The 19,413-nt window shown below is 35.6% G+C and overlaps 1 protein-coding gene across 4 annotated transcripts in view; it reads right to left on the bottom strand.

Moving 5' to 3' along the window:
- The window catches only part of LOC110099838 (K(+) efflux antiporter 2, chloroplastic), a 65,994-nt gene extending 47,152 nt beyond the window's left edge, over positions 1–18,842 (bottom strand). Inside the window, exons 1-9 of one of the 4 annotated variants that reach the window (XM_020827129.2) lie at positions 18,577–18,842; positions 16,705–18,308; positions 16,421–16,589; positions 15,980–16,070; positions 5,709–5,845; positions 5,538–5,597; positions 5,334–5,453; positions 2,477–2,545; positions 1,907–1,972 (exon numbers count right to left, since the gene is read on the bottom strand). In XM_020827129.2, coding sequence (XP_020682788.1) covers positions 1,907–1,972; positions 2,477–2,545; positions 5,334–5,453; positions 5,538–5,597; positions 5,709–5,845; positions 15,980–16,070; positions 16,421–16,589; positions 16,705–18,275 — 2,283 coding nt within the window. In that variant the 5' untranslated portion in view covers positions 18,276–18,308; positions 18,577–18,842. The remainder of the gene's footprint in view (positions 1–1,906; positions 1,973–2,476; positions 2,546–5,333; positions 5,454–5,537; positions 5,598–5,708; positions 5,846–15,979; positions 16,071–16,420; positions 16,590–16,704; positions 18,309–18,576) is intronic. The other 3 variants (XM_020827131.2, XM_020827130.2, XM_020827132.2) reach the window with 3 other exon arrangements.
- Positions 18,843–19,413: the final 571 nt, after the last annotated feature.

Here is a 19,413-nt window from a genome sequence, read left to right as displayed (position 1 = left end):
ATTATTTGACGCTCCCCGCGTTTATTATCTAAGCAATAGTTTTCTTTTTTGCAATCAGAGCATATAAGTACTTACTTTTTTTAGCAACCAAGCTTATTGTATTTGTGTTCTAAAATAAGCTTTTGTTAGGAATAATTGGTTGTTTTCGATTTGCTCTCTCTATGGTTACAAAAGTAAAGAGAGAGTGGTTGCAGTTTATCTTTATTGTTGGTTCTCTTTGGAATTTTTCAATATCGTATTTCATCATGAATTTTTCATGTTTGGGTATAGATTTCCATTTTGAGATAATTTTCAATACTGTATTTGCCAGCTTCTTTACCACGGGTTTCTTCATGTTAGGTGAATTTCTTCTTTCTAAGAGGATCCTTCACATATATTTTTATCAATCTTGCTGGACAAAGACTTGCATCCGGTGTTGGTGATGAACCCGTCAACTTGGAGAAGAGATTCTATGTTGAAAGACTCACCTGCTTCACATGAAGTAGAACCTTAATTGCTTTGATGCCATCTTAAAAATTAGAATGGAAAGAGATGATTGAATTTTATTTCCATGCTATAGGTAAAAAACTAGATATGAAATTCTATAAAAAGTAACAGAACAGTTATAAAGAAAGAAATAAAAATTTAAACCAATCTTTAATTTTGAAATCTATAATTAATAACCAACACAAATATAAATACTATTGTCTGAGAATTGTTAGATTGTTTTAGAAGAAAATTAATATTCACGTATTCCTAGATTATTATAGATGAAAAATTATTGTTTGCAAATTGTTAGATTATTGTAGATGAAAAAAATTGGCCACATTAAGTATCATTTTAATAATATGATTGGTAATAGCATGCAATCTTATTACATTACGGCAAGAAATTTAAAAGCAAAAGTGATGTAAAGATTCAGAACTATAGTTCTCAAAGAAATAAAAACCAACTAATTGAATCGTGTCATCATTATTTTATTATTATTTATCATTTACTTACGCATTTTGAACATTTGAAATTTAACAACACTTGCTTAGCTACTAGACAATCGTTCCTAGGTTGGACCTTGCAACATTGGAGATTCACATATTAAGATATCTGGAGATAAGCTTAACCTAAAGGCTAAAGTACAATATGCCAAGTTGTGAGCATCCGGTGCATTACTTTCAACATAGGGTACATTTGGATAGGATTATCCTGAGAGTCCTCTAGCTAGATTTTAGGGGTGTCTTAAAGGAAGCATTAACAGGCCTTAGCCCTAAAATAGAAAGGCCATCTTCTTTTCTATTTAGCCTTGGCATGTTGATTTAAAAAAAACTATGTTCGTTAAATATCAATATCTTCTTTTATCAATTATTCGTTGATTTTCAAGCAGAAGCTTGAATGGATGCATCTTGGTTCTTCTCTTTTCTGTTGATTTTACCCGTTCACTCTTCTTTTCCACTTCTTTGTGCCATTTCTTTAATTTGTTCATAATTGTAAATGTCAATTGGTGTTTGCCGGTGCAGTCACAACTGGAGATCAAAAACCACATTGGCTTCAAGGATTGGGGACAATTACATCTTTTCACCTCTAGGATCAGGATTCTTTCACCTTTCAGTCTCCCAAAGGGTTTCTTTATTTGCATCAAAGCTGCTTCATAATTGTTTTTGGTAATCTTTACTTTTGCAATTGTTTTCCGTTAGGTTTCAGCAATTCATCTTATAAAAGCTCTCAAAACTTTAATCAATATCTTATTTTTTTAATTTACTGCCTTGCACCCTAGTGAATCTTTCTATGGGTATCGTGCATCAAGCACTAGATCTCAATACACGCTTCATCAAAAGTGCTAAAAGATATAAACCACACAAAATTATAGATAAATATTATATATATATATATATATATATATATATTGCTGGAAAGAATTAAGATCAGAGCATACCCCTCCTTTGGATGAATTGGGTGAAATAAGAGGGATCAGTATTAGCAAAACAACCACAGCTAAGTCCTGCAAAAAGCCCACATAAAATAGTCACTAGAAACCACTGGATCTACATAAAGTACTAAATAACCATTAGTAAAATTAAAAAATATGAGAAAAAAAAAGGTAAGGTCGCAGTACTCTCTTATAAAGATAACTTTTTCCATAATATACTGAATACACATTGTTCCCGCTTCCTTATTTTTGCATAGAAGAATGTCAGAAATCTGAAACAATATTTGTGCAACTATCATACTAAATGAGGTAAATATTAAAACAGAACTCTGGGAATTGTGACTATCAAAATTTACCATATTTTTTTCAGCATGACATAACCATGACAATCAAAATACCCCACATTTTGTAGTGACAGCTATTAGCTGTAATGATATAATGAATATTTTTATAATCATCGACGACAACAATAAGCCTTTTTCCCATTACGTGAGATCGGTTATATGAATCATTTTTCTCCATAGTGTCTTAGTAAGAGTCATAATGAATATTTTCATCACTCGGTAAAATACATACCTGAAAAAGTAAAACAGAAAATGTAGCACGACCATGTCGTGATGTGCTCTCTCCTCTCTCTTGGAGCACCTGATAAAGGACAAGCAACTTCTGGAAAGTTCAAATTTTCTGCTAGGCAATTGTATAGATATAAGACATTTACTTTCATGAGAACCAATGGTATCAAACAGCCAAATTAGCATCTGAATTAGGTAACATGATTATAAAAAATAAAAAATAAAAACAAAAAAAACAAACACCACCAACTGATGAATGATTCTGCATGTTTTACGTGAATGTTAGCTCTCTACAAAGATTATAACTCAAAGGACATGTAAAGAAGAAAAGTGAAGACAAATCTGTCATTTTTGGCTGTTGTAATCAGTTCTTTCATAGAATTTCTACAGACATAAAAAATATTAAAATATTTGACAAATAATGATGAAAAGAGTTATCTAAGTCATTTTGATGCAATGGAAATCATGACAAACCAACCCAAAAAAATACAATCCGCCATAGATTAAATATTAGGACTCAAACTTAAATATAAAGAGCTAACTCAGACCAATTATTATACCTTTATAGGGCAATTTCTATTTATGATGGAACTTCTATTATTTTTAATTTAATTTGTTTTATCGTGCTCAATTAGTTTCTTTGGGATAATTTCAATTTTGAATTTAAATTATTAGGATGAGATTTGACTAGGTTTTAGATAGATTTAGAGTTCAAATTTAAATCCAAGTTGTCTGTAGATCACTACCTATGATGCACTGACACTTCTTCTCAAAGAGGCGTGCAGTGTCTGACACCGTATCCGACACGACACTCGTCCGACACTCCTCCGACACATGTCGGAAACGTCGAAAACGTGTCCAATTAAAAAATATTAAAAACAAATAGGACACGCGTGTCCGACATGCGTATCTTAATTATTTTATAATTTTTTTAAAGATAATTCCTTTTATTTGGCGAAATTTAAACTAAATTTCTTATTTCATATCCACCACCAAATCAACATATGCACTTAATACCCATTCATTGAATATTCTCATTTTTATTTCTCTTTGGCAATGAAGGTATTTTCATCTTCTCTCTTGGTGACTGATAAATGACATTGACGCCTGACTCTCGACATCTTAATACTAATCATTTTAAGCAAAAAATCTAGTTAAATGACTTATTATTTCTAAATTATTTTTAAAATTATACTTATTTAATTTTTATATACTATTTTTAAAATATAAAACTATAATATCGTGTCCAACCCGTATCCGTGTCCTATACTTTCAATAATTGACGTGTCCTGTGTCCGTGTTGTGTCGTATCCGTGTCTGTGCATCATAGATCACTACAAATTATATGTGGAGTTATGTTCTCCCCCTCCATCAAGTTTAATCATCCACCATCAATTTTGGTGTTAGATCTAATGTGTTGTCTTGCAAACCCTACATAAGCAATTCGAGAAATTGTCTTATGCCCAAGGATGTACAGAAGAAGCTCCCAGTTGCTTTCTTCCCCCGTCTCCCTCTCTATTTGCCCATGAAAATTGCACGAGAGGGCCTTCGTCCATCTCTTCTAGCCATGCACACAAACAAAACGAGAGGTTCTCTGGACTCCGCTCCCTCTCTCGACTTTCCTACTCTCTCTCAGAAGGACGCACGCACACAAGTAGCAGGCTAGAAGACCGAATGACCTCTTTCTTGACTTTCCTCTATACTCGAAAACGAAGCCAGCTCTGCTCGATTTTGTGGATTTGGAAGGATCACCCAAGCTTGATTGCCTACCACAGGATTTGACGAAAAGTAGCACACATAGAGAGCAAATATCAAGAAGATCGAGCCATTGATTTAAATTTTCTGATTTGGGAAATCAATTGAGATTAAATTGGGACAATTGGGTTGAATTTGAGCTTGAACGAACTCGATTTGAATTGATTTGAGTTTGAATTGGCTCGATCGAGTTAATTTGGTGAAATTTTAATTGAATCGACACCAATTTGAGTCGAATTGAGTTCGACGGAGCTCAAATGAGTTGATCTGGTTCACTCAAACCCGATCGGGTCCGATTCAACTCAATTTGAGTTGAGTCGAGTCGAGTCAACATGAAAATTATGTCAACAGAGAAATAGATTAATTAGAAAGATAATTAGTAAGATTTGTATAGAAATTTGCAAGTCTATGGCCCGATATTCACCAACGGTGCACATTCAACCACAGTTCCAATTAGAATACACAAAATATCAAAGGAGGTTTCAGCATTTTCCCAAGGAAAAATAGGAAGGAAGACTAGGAATCTCATCCGAAAAGACACTTCTAAGAGGTTTTTCATTCATAGAACAGCATGCGAAGGGTGTAAAAATTTTCTGATGGGAATCAACTGTCGTTCTTTGACATAATTTTGAGTGTAAATTATTTTCTATTTCAGGAATAAAAATATACTTACATAAATGGATGAATGGATGCGGACAGCTGACCCATTAAGGTAAGTATATATTTAACTGGGGATTTCTTGATGAAATGACTTTCTGAACCCCACTCCCTCTCCTTGAAATAATACGTACGCTATGGTTCTAAGTCCACAAATTAAAAGAGCTATCTGCTCTTCATGGATAAACAGTTTATTATTCAACAAAACTAAAAAACTTTGGGTATATTCAGCCTTCAGCTGAAGAATTCCAGACTAAGGACAGTATTTTATAAGCGTTATCTGAGGAAAAGGCAAAAAAAATGGAGCAAAAATATTGTTGTTTGAATGACAATTTTCCTAGGCTGCTGGACCGTTCTTCAGAAATCTAAACAACATAATCATGATATACAGGATGATGTTTGAACATGCTAGTATATACTAAGCTCAAGGAAGGGAAAGTAAACTTCACCTGTAAGACTACTGCGGTAGATGACAAAGCTAGACCATTTCCAATAACAATTGCTGCAGGGCCTGGAAGCAGAGTAATAAAACGGGCAGCCAAGCCAAATGCAATTGCAGTCACAAGAACCTGAAAATGACCAATAACAAGAAAGAAACATAAAAATACTGCAAACCGTTAAAAAACCAATAAGACGAGGAAGTTTCTTGTCACCTGAGCAGAGCCTAAACCAAAAACGTACTTCTTCATTGAACTTAACCTTTCCACAGAAAGCTGCAAAGTGAGAATTATATATTTTGCAAGTTTTTCTACTAACAAATTCTCAAGGAAGAAGCAATAGAAAGGCACAATATTTTTTTTTCAAAGAAAACTCCAGTATACTACCTCAAGTCCAATATTAAAGAGCAGAAAAACAACTCCAAATTCAGCAATGGCCTTTGTCCCATGAACATGACGGATAATGGAAAGCCCATAAGGACCAATAAGAATACCAGCAGCCAAATATCCAAGTACAGGACTACCTGAAACATGCCAACAGCCTTATCTTGCACCCCAGAAGATAACACATAAAAACCAATGCCACTACTGAAAACAGGGCACATGATGCAGTACAGCAGCAGGTATAGAGATATCATTAGCAATATTAAATACCTTCAAAAGGTGGGCATCGCTAATTGAAAGGGATTCTCAAAAAAAATTTGAAGTAATTAGAAAAGTTATTGCAGCAGCCAAAAAGCGGCAGCTTCATCAAATTTGGAAAGTAAGCTTCAAGGTCACACGGAGCCTTCAAATTGAAAAAAGAGTAAAACCACATTGAAGCTCATCATCATCATCATAGCCATAACCCAACTATTTGGGGTCAGCTTACACAGAAACACATGACTAACTTAGAGATAACCCATCAAAACTTATAAGTGTGAAGAACGCAGAAATGAAATATTCAATTCCAGAAAATGTTCTTTAAAAGCAAGATAACTTCTAGTGAAAGAATGAAACATTCTTTCCTTCAGAAAGACCTAGTCATATAACCGTGCTTGTATATGAGAGTACCTGTTGAATAATATTCTTGAACATATACAGGCATGCTAAGTATTGGATCTAATAAACTTAAGTTTTCTGGCCAGAAAAGCATCCCATAAAGGCAGCTCAACGTCAGGGTACTTTAAAAGGGAAAAGTATTGCACCATGCACAGTGATTTTACATGGCACATTATGAATTGGTGATTAATGGTAAACAACATTATCCAAAGGGTAGCGTGAGGCTTAATAAAAAATATGTACATCAAAGAACCTTGATATGAACATGATACACTGGGTTTAGAAAATGTTTCTTTTCATTGAAATAACAATGGGGTCCTAAAACATTCATGATAAAAGAAATGCACACCAAAGTCACCAACGGTAAACCCAACTGATCTTTAATCCTTCAAGATTCCTAGCTAGCTCAGAGAATCAGACAATCCTACCATCAGTCCATCATTTAGGATAGATAAAGGTAAGAAATTTGGTAATTGCAAAGCATTAGCAACAAGAAAGATACTTCTCTTTATTTCTAAACTCTATCACTAAATGAACTAGAGTTATAAATGAGTTGAGACAAGTAAAGTGTCTGCTTAATCGAGCTTTGCCAGTTTAATTCTCAGTGAGCTCAAACTCGACTCATTCAGGCTCGAGTTTGTTGACACCTTTTTCATGTTGACTCGACTTCGATTGAGTCGAATAAAACCCGATCGGGTTTGATTGGACCTGATAAACTCAATTAAACCCCGTCGAACCCATTTGGATTAATATTGGACCCAAATTTAGTCCAATTAAACTCAATTTAAATCAAATCAGTTCGGATTGACTCAAATCGAACTCAATCGAGCCCAATTACAACCCAATCTCCCCGTTTAAATTCAAATTTAATTCCCAAATCAGGAAAACTGAATCAACGGCTCTGATTCTCTTGAATTTTGCTCCATGTGCACGTTACCTTTCAGTCAAATGTCGCAGGAGCAGGCAATCAAGCAAGAGATCCTTCCAAATCCACGAAATCGAGCAAAGAGCTTGCTTCCTGTGTGCGTTCAACCACGAGGAGGTAGCGTCGAGGGTTTTTGTTCTGCTTGCATGCAGTTCATCCAAGCGAAGAGAGAGAGAGAGAGAGAGAGAGAGAGAGAGAGAGAGAAGCATGAGGGAGGGGTTAGAGAGGCCTTCTGCGTGCTTCCGTTCCTGCGTCCAAAGCCGAGAGAGCGAGGGAACGAGAGGCGGAAGCCTCTTATCTTCGAGTATGCTTTCCCCGATCGAGCGTCCTATAGTTGTTGTTCGCGCCCGTGCCTGAGTCGATTCAAGGAGTTCATCTGTTGGGTTGTCATGTGGCCTTCCCTCCCTGAGACGACCATGTCAAAGGCTCTTGGGCTTCTATGTTCGATCCTTGGAGGCAAAATCGAGCTGTTGATACATTCTTCCCCTTTGATTGAGAGAGGGAAGTCTCCTTTGTTGCTATTACCTTTTCAAATAGAGAGGGAAGGCTATTGTTTGATATTCCTTACAAAGTTCAGTGAAGCTCTAGTGTAGGCAAAACTTCCCCTTCCATATACATCAACTTTGACGAGTTCGTGACTGCAGAGATGACACTCAGAGCATTTGGATAGCGAGTTCCTTCCTCCATCTTACTTTTGCAAGGCGAGAGCACATCAGTTTGCACCGTGACTTGCTCCGGTGAGTTATATCCCTAAAAACTTAGAAAACCAAGGTCATTTGGCCTCCTGAATGTGTGGTTGACACACCAAAGCCCTTAGGATCCTAGAAAAACCGCATTTTGTTTTCCAAAATCCAAGAAAAATTCCTACCAGCGGTACTATCTACAAAACAATGAAAATCCGGTTATTTTCACTTGTTTGCTCTCATGTGAGAGCCCAAGGAGGATGGCGACACGCGTAGGGTCGTTGGATTGGTATCCAGCATCCTCTAAATGAATGAAATAGCATTCATATTGCATTCCAACACCGCGCTTACGATCAAACCCTAGGTTTCGACTTCTGTGTGTGAATGAACCAAGAGAAAAAGAGAGAGTGTGTGAAAGTTGAATGAAGCCTTCAACCACGTAGGGGTTCATTCACATTAAGCCTCCAAATCTACATATCATCCCCTTGTATTTGCTTCATTCACATTAAGCAAATAAAACATCCATCATTGAAAACAAATTTCAATGATCACTTATAGTTTATAACCTCTAAGTTGCAAATCTGGCTCATTCGCTCTCGGTTCATTCACACGCATAAGTCGAAACCTAGGGTTTGATCATAGGCGACGGTGTTGGAATGCAATATGAATGCTATTTCATGCATTTGGAAGGTGTTGGACACCAATCCAAAGACCCTACGTGTGTCGCCATTCTCCTTGGGATCTCACGTGAGAGCAAACAAGTGGAAATCACCAGATTTTCACAATTTTGCGAAGAGAATAGCAAATAGGAATTTATTTCTTAGGTTTTGGAAAACAAAATGTGGGTTTTCTAGGACCCTAAGGGCTTTAGAGCGTCAAACACACATTTAAGAGGTCAAATGACCTAGGTTTTCTATATTTTGAGGGTTATACCTTATTGGAGCGAGTCACCGTGCAAACCGATGTGCTCTTGCCCTGAAGAGGGGAGATGGAGGAAGGAACTCGCTATTCAAAATGCTACAAGTGTCATCTCCACTGTCACGAGCTCATCAGAGTTGTTGTATATGGAGGAGGAAGCTTTGCCTGCACTAGATCTTCATTGAACTTTGGAATGTAGAGCAAACTGTAGCCTTCACTCTCTATTTGGAAGAGCAATAGCAGCAAAGGAGACCTCTCTCTCTCAATTGAAGGGAAAGAAGACAACAACAGCTCGATTTTGCCTCCAAGGATCAAACACAACAACCCAAGATCCTTCAATAAAATTGTCTGAGGGAGCGAAGGCCGCATGACAACCCAACAGACAAACTCCTACTCGGATCGACTCAAGCACGCGCACGAACAACGACCTTAGGCCGCTAGATCTGGGAAAGCACGTGCAACGATAGGAGGCCTACGCCTCTCATTCCCTCACTCTCTCGGCTCTGAACACACGAAAAGAAACACATAGTAGGCCTCGACAACCTCTCCCTCACGCTCAACTCTCTCTCCCTTCTTCTAAACGAATTGCACTCAAGCATAACAAAAACCCTCGACACTACCTCCGCTCTACTGGACGCACACAGGAAGCAAACTCTTTGGTCAATTTTGTGGATTTGGAAAGATCTCCTAGTCAATTTCCTACTACTGCCACATTTGATGGAAAGTCAGAGCACGCAACGAATAAAATTCCATAGAATCGTAGCTGTTGATTTAAATTTCCTGATTTGTAAGTCAATTTGAATTTAAATTGGGAGATTAGGTTAAAATTGGGCTCGAATCGAGCTCGATGCAAATCGATTTGAGTTGATCCGAGTTGATTTGATTTAATTCAAATTTTAATGATTTGAGTTGATCCAAGCTCTATTCAAATCAATTTGAATTTATCCGAGCTCGATTTTAATGATGTTTTAGGCCAATGCCTCATTTTTGTAGAAAGTTGGGAAAATATTTATAGATCTTTGAGTAGCAGGTCCCGTAAATATAGAGAAAATCTAAAACACTATTGGACAACCGTATTAATTCATTTATCATAAAGCATTCATTCAACATTTAAGTCCCTTATTGTTGTTGTAATTGAGCAATCTTGGGCTTGTTGGTTTTGTCTCATCGAGATGCTCGACTTCATTATAAGCATGCTAAATTTGAAGATCACTTCTTACTTCAATTAATATTCTAAAATTGTTAGCTATGCTTTCAGCTCTAGATTTGTATTTATTTGGGCTTGGATCAGAGCATTTTTCTATGTCATGTGTTCATACAATCGAGCTTGATCAGTATGACTATAAGTTTATTGAAATCAAAATATGGATAGCCATGAATTTAATTCTAAAATTTTCAATTCGTATGCTCATCTAGACTCGTACTTGATTAAGCTAATTTTTTAATGATGTTTTAAATATAGTTATTGTACTTACACTTGGATCCTATTGACTCTTTTCCTAGCACAACAGAGAAAAACTTGTAGACAACAGTCACACGCAGCGGGTGAGTCTTATACACTATTTTCTTAACATGATAGGGAAAATATTTGTTGCAAAATCTCTCATACAAGTACCCCAATCTCATGCACATCTTTCTTGGCATGGTTGATTTTGAAAGATTTCAATAGTGATGTCTTAGGACGCAAACCATGAAAGACTTTCTTGGCGTGGTGGGTAGGCTAAGCTACCAAATTTTTTGATGACTAAGGGATTCAAAGAAAACAGAATAAAAGGGTTTGTGAACATAAATGCAGCATTGAATGTAAGAAAATGAGCAAATATAGAACCACAAAAATCATAAAATTAAAATAAAATTTTGAAATAAAAAATAAAGTTGTGAAAATGGAAGCAAAGTTGAACACATAATAGAAATTGAATAGAACTTACAGTAGACTTGAAAACTCAACAAGAGCTAGAAAGGAACCTCCCCTTCAATCCTAGCACACTAGGATCTGTTTGGGGCGGATTTCTCCCTGGCTTGCTTTGTATATCACAGCTAAACTTTCATTTGGCTATCACATTCTTGCTACTTTCACACCACTTTCTAAAAATTTTTTTATTATAAAATTGTTTTTACAATCCGATATACTAATGTACAGTGGCTATAAAAAGGTTGTTGACTGAATTTTTTTTTTAAAGAATATATTTATAATACCCATATTAGTTTTCAAAAAAAAAATTGCAATAACTTCACAACTATCTTTAAAAAAAACTACAGCCCCACCAAATAGACCCTTAGAACACACAAGAACTCATCCTATAATTTATTAATAAAGAAATAGAAAGGGAAAAAATAATGCAAATAACTCCTATTTATAGGAGGAGAAATTATTCCCCATGGAGCTCACCACATTCAACATCGAATCTGCAACACATACATGCAAGCAGACAAAAGGCAATCATTAAAGTTTAATAAAACTTTGAGTAGATCTAAATGACATGATATTCATGGAAACATTTCAAAATCCAAATAATTTTAAGCCCTAAGAACATTGCAAGACAGCCTTCAACCCAAATTCGCTGCCTTGAAAAGCGAGCAAGTGTGATGTGGAGATGCATCATCTAAGTGCACTATGCAAAAACATTTTACAAGTAAGTGCACTATGCAAAAACATTTTACAAGTTCACTGAGAAGCAAGAAAATGCATCATTCAAGTGCACTAACAACTGTACAAGGGCATAAAAAATATACAAATACATCACGTAAATATACTAAAAAGCATATAAGTCACGTGCGGACCATTAAAAAAATATATTAGATTGCCCAAAATCAAAAAATCTGCATGTGCTCCAACAAGCATGCTAAGCGCTTCAACTTAAAAACCATATAATGCTTTGTGGACTAAAAATAAAATGAAATCAAAATTTCCCACCTCAAGAAGTGTGTAACAGCTCCAAAAAGCATATAATGACTTTGAAACTTCATAAACTCTCTCTTTCAAGATTAAATTCATTGGCATATATGCATACTCTCAAGCAAACCAGTTTGCCTATAGGGTAGAGTCTTATATCTCACTTTAAAGTCTAATTCTCCTCACAATATTGGAATCAACGAGATTACTACTATCATGGGCATAGCTACTACAAATCATAGCCGAGGAGGTTTACCATAAAAACAAGATATTAAATTCAAATGCAAATGCTTCTAACATCTTACCCCAATAATGGTTATGTGGATAGAAAATCTCAACTAGAGGAAACCTTTTTATCAAAATGCCCCCAAATTTCAAAGAAAATCATTTGGGAGCCAAATTAGCATAAACAATATATAAAATTTTGAAAAAAAAAAAAATCAAACTGCTTTATTCTAAAGAGTAACCAATATATCCACTCTTCATAATAGTTTATCAAGTATTATAAATTTAAGATCAACCTTAGCTTACGAAGATTAAATATTATATCAAGAATATCAATATAATCACTCTCAAATGATTTCAAGCCAAAAAGTACGTGACATGTATCCTCTAATCAGGTGATTTTGCTACGAAATAGTAGAAAATGGTTATGCCTATAGCTCTCTGACCATATAGTTTCACTTTTAAAATACCACCATTAAATTATGGTCAAAGTCAAAACCAGATATCCCCTCATGGTTCGATCACTCTTGAGTCTTAAGTTATGAATTATCCCTATAATTCACAACTTAGAAAACTTTAAATTATACAGTCTATAAGGGTGTACGTGATAGGTTACAAAGCTCATTGTTAGCTAAAATTGATTTAAAAATGCCCCCTATACAAACATCTACCTCAAGTCGACAAGGCCTCCTGCAATTTCTTACTACCAACATAAATATTTTGATCAAGTGTGCAACAACCTACACTAGCTAAGCAGATCCAGATCTAGCATGAGCCAAGATGACAAAATCATGAGATTTAGATCATATTTATTATCATTCCACCCAACATCCACTTTAAGACAATAATAGTGGATTTTTCCTTATCATAAATTTAAATCGCAACTACTTTAAGCTAAGTATTTAGCACCTATCAGATAGTCTTAATAAAAAATTCTCTCATCACTGCAAGGAATAATCAATAATAAAAGCTTGCGCCTAATGAAAAATTTAGAACCAAACCATAAAGTTCTCACAAAATTAGGGTAAAATCCTTATATTGTGTTTTATCTGCAATCAAATCTATCTTCTTAAAATTATACTTTGAACACAAAATCTCCCAGAAAAGCCAAGAACAAATTTTTTAAGCCCACTCGAGCTCGGCTCATCAGCCAATCTCAAGCTCTACTAATGGCAATATAAACAAGCTTGTGAGTCAGCTCGTGAGGTTGAGGTAAAATGCAATGGCTCTGAGAAGGAGGCGTCGACGTGATCACCATTAAAGACAAGGATTGAGGTGCCTACGCCCTTCTTAATCAGGAAACCTACAACCTACTTATTTTAATTTTGCAAAACTAATATTTTTTTTCCTACAACCATTTTATTGTTCTGTCCTATTAATGGAAAGGCCCTAGCAGCTTTTCCCAAAAAAAAAAGGAACCCAGTAGCTACCTCATTAACCAACAATTTTAGAATTCCCGAATAAACCACTAGATATACAAGCCAACTCATGAGCTGAGCCTTATCAAATTCGAACTCGAACTCATTTAATATAAGCGCTCAAGTTTAAACATGAACTTGAGCTTGCACCTCGACAAATTTGGTTTGCGAGCTCATAATTGAGTTGAGTTTGAGCCAGCTCGGCTCACATACACCCCTAAATCCAAGTGAATTTATTGACAAGTTGTAGGATTAGGATACCAATTAATGATATGGTAGACTAGACTAACTTTCATGGTGAAAGCCTTCTTTTGGAATTCAAGATCAATAGATTATAACTCCTTATAATATAATGGCAAGATATACAAAGATGCAAAATAAGCAGATTAGTTGTATATATGTAAGTGACCGCATTAGTATGCCTGCTTTTGTTTTAAGCACCCTTCTCATACTTGATCACTATATTGAATAATTATAAATAGCAATATAACACATCAACTTCATATGTCTAGCCTATTATAGCTTGGATCGAGTTTGCAAGTACTGCAGTGGTTATTGATATGTAGCAGTCTACCTCCTTTTCTGGCACATAATGCCTCCTATGCTTCATTGCTTGATGCGGTGCAAACAATTCTTTATTATCTATTGGGTAGTTTTTGCAAGCTTCCCAAAACAATACTGAGAAGTAATTGGTGTTTTAGTGAAAAGTGTTATCCTCATGCTCCCCTTAACCCAAGTAAATTGTTGTCTACCCCTGGAGCAACCATGAAAAATGAAAATCAATACTGAGAAGTAATGAAAGAGAAATGGCTTCCCTCACATATTTGCAAGCACCCATACAGATCCTTTAAATATGTTATTTGACTTTACCTTGCTAGGGTCTATTTTCAGCACTTCCCCTTTGACCACATACCCTAATATATTAGTGTTAAGTCTATTAATCTTACACTTTTTGAGGACTAATATAAGTTAATAGTCTACAAGTGCTCTTCCACGGTTTAATAGTATATTAGTAGAACATCTAAGTTTATAATAATAAATTGATCAAGGGTCAAAATTTCTCAATAATCAATTAAGTCCAAATTTTGAGAAGAGGATAATTGTTCTTAACGGTGATTTTTTTGACAGTCAGTAGCTGATGCACATCCTCTAGTTGTTAACTTCCATTGGACCTATAACAACTAATGATATACATGGAGAGCAACTTGTCTGTAATTCTGTATCACTCCTAACACAACAAACGCCTTGGCATGCCTATTGATTTCATCACACTTAACCATTTGGTAATATTAAAGCATTCAATTAGTAATATAACTCCTTCCACTAGTGACAATTCAAGCTGTAGATCTCATTAGATAAAAGGCTTTACGACTGGTTTGAAGCAATGACAATGATGAAAAACGATAGTAGCTTTTCAAGAAATTGGCTAAAAATGTTCAAAATTCCATCACTCACTTCAACTGCACCTAACTTCATCAAAATTTCTAGATTTCTGACCTCTTTCTATAATTCTTTACATATTTTATTTTCTCCTTTCTTAGTATTAAAAATATCAAAATTTATAACTTTTGCTTGCTCACTTTTCTCTAAATAAGATTTTTGGTTTACTTAAATTCATTATCAAGATCAACAACATCAAGTCTTTGTCCCACTACATGAGGTCCGCTACATGAATCCTTTTTCGTCATTGTGTCATGTTAAAAGTCAAATTATCATTTAAATCTAATAAAGAAAAATCATTTCTAATATTTTCTAACCAAGTCTTTTTAGGTAGACCTCTACCTTTCTTATCAAGATCAACAAAATTTATATTTATGTCACTTTTTTAAAGCATATTTCTTTAATAAAAACATTTTGTGACTTCTCACTCCACCACAAAATTTCCTTACTAATGTATGATCTTTTTCCATACTCCCCTGCAACTTTATGTTAATCTTCTAAATGAAACTAGCCATCTTATTCTAAAATTTGGTTCTACTAAACAATCCCAATTTGTTTCTCATAGTAACCTATTTACAACGATTAACAATTTAACCTTAAATGGTTCAAGTAATTAAAACGAACATCTAGTTACAAGAATTAAAATAAGCAATGAAGAATTAATAAAGAAAACAATAGAAAGAAGTAAATGTTCCCACAGTGAGAAAAACTGAAATTACTCGTTCCAAACAGTTGATTTTTCCCATACAAGCCAAAGAAATAAATACTTTCATGGATCATAGTTTAATTTCTTAAAGTTATAACTTGGGTTCAAAAAATAGAAAGATACAAGTAGTTATGCCAGGCAAACCATAAAAATCCAATAAATGTGAAATCCTGAAATACATTTTTCCTTTTTTTTTCAAAACCATTTGGGCACAACTGCATGTACCTATACTACTACAAGCACATCTGATAGGAATCCATGTAAAAGATGGCGAGATATAGCACAGATTATAAATCGAAACATAGAAACAATTGATCAAGAAAACACATTAATCATTAAAAATTCAGAAGATTAAAAAATTTACATGCTAAAAAAAAATAAAGATAAGAAAACAATTGCATTCACTTACCACCAGGAATCTTTTGGAATATAGGAACAAATATGACACTGGCTAATAAGAGCCATAGCATATCAAAAAGGGAGGCTTCTTCCTCCTTTATCTAGCAAAATAAAGATTAATTGTTAGGGACTTTTGTCCATTAATTGAAATGCTATCGTTAGCATAATTTTGAAGCTAAATAGCTCTTACAGGCATCAGCATGAAATGAACAAATACTAAAGTCATTTCATACTGTCCTTAACATGTCATTCAATAATTTTCAACCCAAACTTGAACACCTAAGGACTGCTTAAAGGTTTAACAGTAATTAACAGAAATATATCCAAAGATAAAAAAATGAAAAAAAAATCCAAAGAAAATTTCATCTACCACTTCTCACTAATTAACAAAAATGGAAAAACATTTACAATCAGAAGAACAAAAATAAAAAAATAAATAAAAATTACGTACCTCTTGTTGTGGCAAGAGCGCAATAATCTTTTTCAATCTTTCAGGGAACCTTCGTATCTCCCGAACCATAGGTTCTGCAGTTGAGGTTACTTCTTCGATGCTAGTTATTAACTCTGGCTGTTGAAGCAGCTGATAATTCTTTTCTGCTCGATTACTCAGTAGAACAGTCCTGCCAATCCAAACAAATGAAAGGAAAAAGATATAACTATGTCGGAAATATATGTTGAACTAACACTCGACAATATGAAGACAGGAAAATATTGCTGAATACTAATCGAACTGACCCCAACCCAAGAAGCAGAGTCCCAAGAACAAGGTTTGGTACATGCTTTTTAGCAAATGCAGCAAGCCTTTCGAAAGCTGTTGCAGGAGTGAACTCTTTGCCTTCAACATTGAAAGAGAAGAACGATGCAGAAAAGAAGCGAGATGATTTTTTTAACAATCCTTTTGGAACACTTAAAGGTGAATCCTTAGTTAGATCTTTTGATTGAAGTTCCTGCTTCTTTCCTTGATAAGCAACCTTTGTATCGACTTCATATTCTTTGTCAATAAATGAATTCAGCATGTCATTCTTCTGATCAGACAGATAACCTGAGCTGTGTGTCTCTCCCAGACTTAGTTCAGCCACATCACTAGCAGTTGACAGTCCAATGTCTCTTAAAACAGCTGAGCCATCAACAACAGCTGAACTAGTCTTCTCCGCATCAGGGTTTACTTCCTCAGTTAGCTGTTCTTGGGAAGGTTGCTCCAGCAGATCAGCTGTCAAAGCAACCTTCTCCGCTTTCTGCAAAGCAAGCTCTGCATCATTCACATGCTGAGTCACCTCCAATTCAAAAGCCACAGCTTGTTCTGCTAGGAACATTATGTTGGTAACATCCTCCTCTGCCTTCAAGGCATTCAACTGAGCCTTCTCAGCAATTTCACTCAACCTGTCTACTTCCTTCTGCAGCTCCTCCTTTTTTGTGCGTATTCTCATCAAATCTGCTTCATAGTTATTCAAGCAATCCTTACAATCTTGAATCTCCTCCTGGGCAGAAAGAAGGTCCTGCTCCACGTTACTCTGCACAGAAGACTCCGCCAAGACTGATATCTCCTCTGTGGGATCCAATAATCCCATTTCCAGTCTTAACCTAGCCTCAGCCATTGAAAGGGCCATGGTGGCCTTCTGGACAGCTTCTTTTGCAATAGTTTCTTCATTGATTATCTCCTGAATCATAGTCACAGCAGAAGTAACATCTCTCCAAGCATTTTCTGCTTTATCTTTTAAATCGAATGCAGATTCAGATGTACTCTGAGCCTTCTGCTCAAACATGATACTGTTAAGCCTGGCAACTTCAAGCTCCTTCATAGCCTTCTGAAGAGATTCCCTAAAATCCTCCAACTGATAGTCACCTTTTACATTGTCCACCGAACCATTAGTTTCTGTACCAGAACTTGATGCTACTTCCGTGCTCTCAGCCAAAGAATCGGGTTTTGACGTCATAGGGCTTTCGGTAACGTCAAGATCCTGACCGTCCCCGTCAATATATGCCAAAGAGTCATTTCTCTGACACTGCAACCACACAGTTTCCCTCCAAAGTTTTCTGCAATTGCATGAACTGCCAACCAGAGGACTCCGGCTCCCATTCAAATGAGAAAAAAGTGCTCCACAACCTGAACAATGCACGGAGCACTGGATAGGAATTACATGATTGTTTCCCCTCTTTGTTGACCGTAATCGACAGATAAACCTAGCGTCTCCAGCAACACTACAATCCCCAGCACTAGACCTATATTTTGTATTCCTTGTGCTAAAACATGAATAAACACGGTAATTGGAGATGCCGGAGCGCCAAAAGCTACAAGCAATATCCATCTTCCACACAACCGAGCCAATCAATACGAAAATCTTCAGTGGAAGTATATACAATAAGAATAATCATAAATCAGCGGAGCAGGAGGTAGGTTTCTAATTAAAAAAAAAAAGGAAAATAGAGTTCGATACATTACTGTATGCACAAACGCAAATATTAGCTCATCAATTCAAGATAAATAGAATATCTCTCAAAACCCTAGGACTTCAGTTACAGAAAAACTGGCAGCGAGAGTAGAATTGGAAAAATGATACTAGAAGAAAGCCGGAACTGAAGGAGTGATGTAAACGATTGCGGCATTACCTGTTGATTGAACAATACCTTCGATTAAATGTAATAGTTGGTAAGGAAATCGAGAAATCGAGGGTTCGAACTTCGGAGCGGCGAATTCGGGAAGGCGGACATCGCGGAGGTTGTTTTCTTGGTCCGTGCTGTGCGTGGAGAAATTGTAGTGTCGCGGAGGTCTGGTGAACTGTGCCTGAGAAGTAAAGATGCTCTTGTCTGTGTGCTGGTTTTGTTGTGAGAGAAGCTAGAACAACCTGTGCCAAATCTTATTTACGAAAATATCCTATATGATACGAGGAAAATATTCCAAAACTCCTAGGTGAATCCTGAAATTTTAAAGGGCGAAAAAAAATGAAATTATTTTATATTTTTTTTCGTAATATTTACATCACCATTTTTTTTTTTTTTTGAAAATTCCAAATCTTTATTTCACTACATGAAATCAATTACATGAATTTTTTTTTTAATTATACTATATTAAGAATCAAATTCCCATTTAAATCTTGTTGCGTCCTGGAATATTTCGGCGGTAGAGAAATGTAAAGTTTAATGTCTTAGTTTTGTACGAAGATCCAGCACACAATCAGATAAAAGAGAAGGTTTTGCGTTCATAAAAGGCATCAGAGATTTTACGTGGAAATATCTGAAAATGAGAAAAAACCACAGGTTATGGCCCAATCTGAATGAAATTACTAGTACTTACAATCGATTACAAATGATCCTTGAGGGGAAGGACTTAGGTCGATGTAAAAAATGTATATCATATAGAGTGCATTACATGGCGGGAATCGGAAGAATCAGTATTAAAATACATGTTTAGTCGTCAGGATCATAGTCACTAGACGATAGAGGTTA

This window comes from Dendrobium catenatum, unplaced genomic scaffold (genome assembly GCF_001605985.2).
Source record: "Dendrobium catenatum unplaced genomic scaffold, ASM160598v2 fragScaff_scaffold_1608, whole genome shotgun sequence".
NCBI lineage: Eukaryota > Viridiplantae > Streptophyta > Magnoliopsida > Asparagales > Orchidaceae > Dendrobium > Dendrobium catenatum.
This window is presented reverse-complemented; position numbering and strand designations above follow the sequence as displayed.